Raw genomic sequence first — 7939 nt, forward strand, 5'->3', positions numbered from 1 at the left:
GCACATAAAAGCACCCACTACACTCTCGGAGTGGTTGGCATTAGGAAAGGCATCCAGCTGTAGAAACTCTGCCAAATCAGATTGGAGCCTGGTGTCGCCTCCTGGTCCACCAGTCCTCAGTCAAATCGTCCAACCCATGCTAGCATGGAAAGCGGACGTTAAACGACGATTGTTATATACACAAACACATATACATGAACTTCCTCACAGTTTCCACCGACAAGATTTCATTCCCAAAGATTCAAGATGCCTAAAGCTTTAGTGCCATGCAGTAAGATTGAACCCAGAACCACACAGATGAAAAGCTGTACTTGTACCCTTAAGAAAGTTTAGATTTTATTCATAACATACATGCATTAAACATTTTAATTCTTGTACCTGTATGTACTCTAATATGATTTTTGAGATTCCCTGCAGTTGTAAATGCCTTTTCACAGCCTTCTTCCTGGCATTGGAATGGCTTTTCTCCTGTATGGGTTCTCATATGTACAGCAAGACGTTGAGAAGTATAAAATGTTTTCTTACAACCAGATGAAGTACATGCATATTGTCTTTCACCTCTGTTGGAATTTTATAAAAAGAAAAAAAAAAAGTTAAAAAAAGATGAAAAAATTGATTAGTTGATGATAAATTTGCAACTTAATGAACAGAATTAATTATGTGGTTGATCAATGAAGTGATAATTTTAAAGTATATTTTTTATTTCTCAAAACCATGTCAAACAGAATATCTATGATAAACTGTAAATTTTTCATATTGGCCCAAGATCACAAATTTGTAGCGGGGTGGTGCTATAGTTGATTGAATCAACCCTAATATACAACAGATACTTTTATTTTATTGAACTTGGCAAATTTAACACTGCAGGGTTCTGAACTCAGAACACAAAGGGAAGAAAGAAGTTAGTCAGTCCATCACTACTATATCAGTTACTCCATTGCCTTATATTCTTTTGCTCTTTTACAGGTTTCAGTTACTGGGCTATGGCCATACTGGAGCATCACCTCAGTTGATCATATTGACTCCCAGTACTAATGTCAGTCTGGTACATATGTTATTGCTCTATAGTTTCTGTACAGAAAAAGACACTGACATAAACAACAATAGTTTTTAAATAAATATAAATATATCAGCATGTGTGTGTGTTTTTGTGTTTATGGTGAGAGTGTATATATATATATATATGACAGGCTTCTGAATAGTTTTTTTATCTATCAAATTCTGCTTGCAAAGTATTGGTTCACCATGAGGCAACAGTAGAAGACATCTGCCCACGCTGTTGTGTAGTAAGATTGAACTTAAATGTAACAATTAGAAACTGTAAATAACTAACTTCAAATAATTTAGGCAATGTCTCTCATGGCTTTTGATCTTAACTGATTGGAAGTGCTATCATATACATGTTTTGTCTTGGTATAAAAGATGGGCTACAACAAATGTTCCGCTCAATATCACAGATTTGCTTATCAGTTACTTGACCGTAATCATTTGAGCATATCCATTAGTGGATGATGATGCATGCATCTCTGATCATGAGCAGAAGTAGTGGGGGAGCATCATAGCTATGTGTTGAGAATTCTTTGGGGTTTGAATAATTCACCTCTGGAAACATGGGTGTTTTGCTCAACATCCTTAAACAAACTTTTTTCGGGGACCTTTTGAGCAGAATGGACTACTCAACCTAAAGAAAATTTAAATTGTCCCCCTCTTGCAAGGTCATGCGCTGTTTATCTTGATATGAGATCATGTCATGCACATATGGTTGTGATGCATGTACCTGGTGTACCCTTATTAGACAGGTAGTCATGATGGGTATATTGGGCTTCGTATATTTGTACCCCATTCACTTTGATGGTATGTGCTACTCTCTCACTCAATACTACTACTACTACTACTACTACTACTACTACTACTACTACTAATAATAATAATAATAATCAATACATACGTGTGGGTCAATTGATGGTATTTTAGATGAGCAGGCCATGAAAATTTCCTGCCACATCCTTCATAAAGGCATTCAAGTGACCTCTGGCTATTATGTGTGGCTGGGTGGTACGTCTTGCAATTGATGGCTGTAAATTTCTTTGTACAATCTTGGCTGTCGCATGAATATAACGTATCGGCTGAAATAAACAACACAGTCTTCAGAAAAAGAAAACATATGTTTAATTGAAATATTAAACTTTGAAATGCCAACAGAATATATATATATATAAATAATATAAGAGTATATGCATATATATGTACATACCTTCATCTACATGTATATATAGATGCATATCTGGATACATGACGTTGCAAAAAAAACATAGACAAAAGGATAAACAAAACAGAGACAGCACAAATTGGTCTTTTGATGTTCATGGATTGTTACACATTGTTACAGTTGGTGATGCTGACATGCAAGCATGTACACATGTAAAATGTTATTCATAACTGTTACACATACATTTTACTAAGAGCATTTTCAATAGAGTGAAAATAACAACACCAAAACAAATCACAGTACAAGACTTACAGAGCTGCACTTGGTAGTGCAGTGAAAGCATGTAATAGAATAATACCAAATAATAATAATAATAATAATAATAATAGACTCACGGTCATCTTCAGTATCTTTTTGAGAGGGAGATGTGTCAGTGTTGGCAGAACTTGCTATAATGGTTGGATGTAGCTGTTCTAGTGAGTGTTTAGTGGTTGATTCAGTATGACTCTGCTTTTTAACTAATGTGATAGGTCGAGTAGATTTTGAAGTTTGTTTTTCTGTTTTGATCTTCTGTGTCTGAGATGTAGTATCAATTAATGCTTGTAGATTATTAGATGTTTTACCAATGTTTACTGAACTGCTATAGAGCACTTTTGCTTCCATATTACCCTTTTCATTTGAGAGAACTAGGAAAGGCGTGCCAATGTCATTCCATACCTGTTGAACAAACATATTGAAATGAAAAGAAGATTGTCAAGAAATTATATTTTAGAACAGGGGTTTTCAAACTTTTTGACTTGCGGACCCCTTTATATTTCAGGCTTTACCTTAGGGACCCCCTTATAAACACTTATAAAATTTATACATAAATATTTGCTTAAAATAACATATATTTTTACATTTATTTATTTAACAGTATTTAACAAATAGGTTTATTGTCAATTAAAAGATTTCGATTATAAAACATATATAAAATCAAATTGCCCATAAAAAGTATTTGCTGTCCATGGACCCCCTGTCTTGTCCTTGCAGACCCCCTGTGATCCGTGGACCACAGTTTGAAAGCCCCTGTTTTAGAACAACTAGTCATCATTTTATTGAATAATTAACCCTTTTTGTTATCATATTTCTGCTGAAATACACTGCCTTAGGTGTAGCCTCCTTCTCTCATATTGATATTTGCCATCAACCATGCTTCCACACTTGTTCCATTTACTACATTCACCCATCTCTAACCATTAATCACTCTCCTCTCACACTCTAATGAACTTGTCTACCCACCTTTCACAATTCTTTGTCCATATTGTCTCTTATACTCACCTTTTTACTCGAGAGTATGCTCTGACATCTTGTCACCACCATCATTGCCAACCAAAGCCTTGTGAGTAGATTTAGTAGATGGAAACTGAAAGAAGCCTATCACATATATGTATATGTGTGTGTGTGTGTATCTTTGCATTTATATTTGTCTTGCTACCACTACTTGAAAACCAGTGTTGGTTTGTTTACATCCCTATAACTTAGCAGTTCATCAAAAGTACCAGGCTTAAAAAATAAGTACTGGAGTCAGTTCGTTCAACTATCTCTTCAATGTGGTGCTCCAGTATGGCCACAGTCCAACGACTGAACCAAGTAAAAGAGAAAAAATAGAGACACTTAGATAAATGCATACACTTGCATGTGCGCATACACACACCTTGTACCTTGATGGTCCACACAGACATTTATTACCACTACTTTCACCTCTTCCCCATTCCAGCTTGATTCCTTCACCAGCTCTTCTAAGATGTGAGCAGCCACATAGACCCTTTTATAGCAAGAAACCTGTTCAGCTTTGACCCCTTCTCTCATACTTTGACCCTTTGTCTCCTGGCATAAAGCCACCTATCTTAGGGCTCTTGTCTTGCAAGCTGCATGGCAACCTCACTAGTGCAGGCTGCATGAAAAAAAACCCCACCCAGTACACACTGTAAAGTGATTGGTTTTAGGAAGGGTATCTAGCTGTAGAAACCATGCCACAAGTAGACAGTGGTCCATGATATAATCCTTGAACCGCTCAGTTCATCATACCATCCAACCTATGACAACATGGAACATAGACATTAAATGGTGATGATTTACATGCATGCACACACACACGTTCTCATATATGCATATGGGCATCCAGCTGTAGAAACTCTGCCAAATCAGATTGGAGCCTTGTGTAGCCATCTGGTTTCACCAGTCCTCAGTCAAATCGTCCAACCCATGCTAGCATGGAAAGCGGATGTTAAATGATGATGATGATGATGATGATGATGTCTGTCTATGATAAAAAAAGATAATAGTTTGCACTATTTAGATCCATCCAACTTATGATCCTTTATGCTAAGGCTGACTTACCTTTTGTCTCTTATTAGACTGACAAGGTAATGAAGTACTGAGGTTGATACACTTGCCTCAGCATGGCAGAAACCAACAAAAGAACTAAAGAATAATTAATGTAGTTGAATATTACCATATTTTGGAAATCTTGGAGATTGATAAGTACATAGTTTGTCGATTCTTCACCGGTGGTTATTTCAGGCACAGTTGTAAATGACATTTTGTTATCCAAAACAAATTCCATGGAATGAGTTGTAGCAGTCATAGTTTCTTTTGTGGTGGGCATGTTAGAATCTAACATAACAGGATTCTGAGTTATTTTCTCTGTATCTGCTTCATCAATATCTGTTTCCTTTTTGATAGTTTTTGCTGACATAGTAACTGGAGCAGAATCCACAGTGTCTTGATAGACTTCTGATTATGGAGGCACTGGTCTTTAGGCTGAATATAGTGTGTGTGGTTTTAAAAGAAAACCAATCACGTTTGGCAAGATGAATGGGTAACAATTTCATTGTATAAAACACTGCACCTTGCAAATGACAGCCAATATCTGCAAAAAACAAAAAAAACAAAGGGATAAAAATTACAAACTGAATTGCACTAATAACATAAATACTCAGAGCATGACTTGATAAGGAAGAATCTACATCAGCACCCAACCTGCTAGAAATTGCAGCTAAATCTTTCTCCAACCAGATACTACCATTTAAAAATGGAAACTTTGGATGATATGGTGTGGAGTGCATACTATGTCTGAGAGAGAGAGAGAGAGAGACAAGATAGCCATGATGGTATGCTTTTGATCACAAGTCTGCTTAATCAGGGCTGACCTATGGCTAAATGATAACAATGAACAAGGAGTATCAAGAAAATTTAAGATCAGCATTTATCATCAACATTAAGTTTTAACATTTTTTTCCACACATGTTTAAGTTGGTCAGGCTTCCAACTGAGCCTGACTAATTAATGTATCATCTTAGCTCTAAGATCTAATGGTTTTTGATAATTCTTCAACCATTTTGTAACCATATTTCTGTTGAAATTCACTGAAATTTTCCAAATTAATTTTAAAAATAAAGAAAAATTAGATAAAATAAATTTTGTCCTTATGAAGCTGATGGTTGAAGCATAAATTAACTTGAAATTTTGCAGGAAGGTTTTAATTTAGATATTTTGAAACAAGAAGTTTGTATAACAGAAAATGAGGTAGCTTCAAGAAGGTTGGTATCAAATGGGTTAAAATCAAGGTGGTTGAGAACTACAAGTGTTTCATTTCAAGTAATTATATTTTCTTATCAATAATTAAAATAAAAACAAAGGCGGTGAGCTGGCAGAATTGTTAGTGCGCTGGGCAGAATAGTTAGTGGCATTTTGTCTGTCTTTATGTCCTGAGTTCAAATTCTGCTGAGGCTGACTTTGTCTTTCATCCATTTGGAGTCAATGAAATAGGTACCAGTTGAGCACTGTGGGGTGATGTAATCAACTTAACTCCTACCCCAACTTGCTTGCCTTGTATCAACATTTGAAACCAATAATTACAAAAAAAAACAAAAAAACATTTGTATAAATGCAAAAAATACATTAAAAATAATTCCAATACTATAAGGTTTATAATACACTTTGATGTATATTGAGCTTTTAACCAGTTATCCTAACTAAAGGTAAATATATATACATAGTAGGTACAGTGTAGCCAAATGCTTAAGGAATTCACTTCACAATCATGAGGTCTTGGGTTTGATTCCACTCTGTGGCATCTTAGCAAATGTTATTTCTTTTATAGCCTTGGTTCAACCTATGTCTTGTGAGTGAAATTGAAGAAACAAACTGTATAGAAACTCATAGGGTGGATTGTACCTGTAAATTTATAACGTATAGCCTTGTTATACACTGTGTCATACTGATTCTGTCTGAGAATTAAGGTCACAGGTGTCTGTGGAAAGCTCAGCCACTTTCACATTAATACAGGAGCAGGTAAGTAAGTTGATTGAGCAACTGAACCTTCATCTACTGATATATATATATATACATACATACATAGACATATGCACACACACAGCTACCACCACTCATCATAGCTGACTATAGGTTTCTGCATTGAGAAAGTTCCTCTTCAAACAACAGGTGCAGGCCAGTGCATGGTGTATTTTTTTGTTGAGGAAGATAGCAGTTGCCAAGGCATGCACGCTTCCCCTCTCCTTGCCACTGATCTTGTCCAAGGGACAGGTAAGGTCAATACAGCTTGGTACCAGTGTAATTTGAGCCCCATCTGACTATCATCTGTTCCCCAACATGAAAAAACACTTGGCTAGGAACCAGTTTGACAAAGATGATGTCATATCTGCTGTTGATGACGTTTTTGACCAGCAGGATGAAAGCTTCTTTTCCAATGGGATCCAAGCACTGCAACACTGATGGAAGAAATGTGTGGACCGCAAAGGGGACTATGTTGAAAAATAAACCTCATTTGGTCACATTCCATGAGAGTATGTTGGTTATTCCATGAACTTTGCAGCTGACCCTCAAAGACATATATTGACAAAATTTCCTGTCTGTGGTTAGGGTTAGGGTTAGGAATCAATTAAATGTTTCTTTTATTTCAAGAACTACTGAAAACGTTGCAAGACACAACAAAAATTTTAGAAAAATAAATAAGTAAATGAGTGGAAACTTTACTAGTGAGTGTGTTAAATTATAAGGCACTAAAAGAGAATGACTCTCTCCAGACACAACAGATTATTTCAATATTGTTTTATCATTTTCCACATAATTTTTTCTTGAATATGTACTTATATTTCAATAAAACAAAATATTACTTATTCTAGGCATAAATCAGTGGGTCATGCACCCATAAATAATTGGCCTGTGTTTCAATGGCCAAACTGTCTCTTAAAAAAAAAACATTGAACATGGAATAAAATTATACCTACTATTTTGAACACTGAATTCTTTGTAATTCTTGATTTCTTTGAGTGCGAAATCGTGATGTGGAGTGCTAAGAGCACTGTCCGAGTGTGATCGTTGCCAGAGCAGCTGTCTGGCTTCCGTACCAGTGGCATGCAAATAGCACCATTTGAGCGTGATCGTTACCAGCGTCGCCTTCCTGGCACGTGAAAAGACATTCAAGCAAGGTCGTTGCCAGTGCGCTGGACTGGCTCCTGTGCAGGTGGCACATAAAATACGCCATTTTGAGTGTGGCCGTTGCCAGTACCGCCTGATTGGCCCTTGTGCTGGTGGCATGTAAAAGCACCCACTACACTCTCGGAATCGTTGGCGTTAGGAAGGGCATCCAGCTGTAGAAACTCTGCCAAATCAGATTGGAGCCTGGTGTAGCCATCTGGTTCGCCAATCCTCAGTCAAATCGTC

The 7939-nt window shown here is 36.5% G+C and overlaps 1 protein-coding gene across 4 annotated transcripts in view; it reads right to left on the reverse strand.

The window, feature by feature from the left end:
* Positions 1-7939, reverse strand: part of LOC106880015 (zinc finger protein 410) — a 39881-nt gene that overhangs the window by 16131 nt on the left and 15811 nt on the right. For all 4 annotated transcript variants that reach the window (XM_052971638.1, XM_052971637.1, XM_014929809.2 and 1 more), the window contains exons 2-5: positions 4707-5123; positions 2605-2926; positions 1949-2126; positions 379-560 (exon numbers count right to left, since the gene is read on the reverse strand). In XM_052971638.1, coding sequence (XP_052827598.1) covers positions 379-560; positions 1949-2126; positions 2605-2926; positions 4707-4949 — 925 coding nt within the window. In that variant the 5' untranslated portion in view covers positions 4950-5123. The remainder of the gene's footprint in view (positions 1-378; positions 561-1948; positions 2127-2604; positions 2927-4706; positions 5124-7939) is intronic.

The sequence above is a fragment of the Octopus bimaculoides genome, chromosome 11 (genome assembly GCF_001194135.2).
Source record: "Octopus bimaculoides isolate UCB-OBI-ISO-001 chromosome 11, ASM119413v2, whole genome shotgun sequence".
In the NCBI taxonomy this organism is placed as follows: domain Eukaryota; kingdom Metazoa; phylum Mollusca; class Cephalopoda; order Octopoda; family Octopodidae; genus Octopus; species Octopus bimaculoides.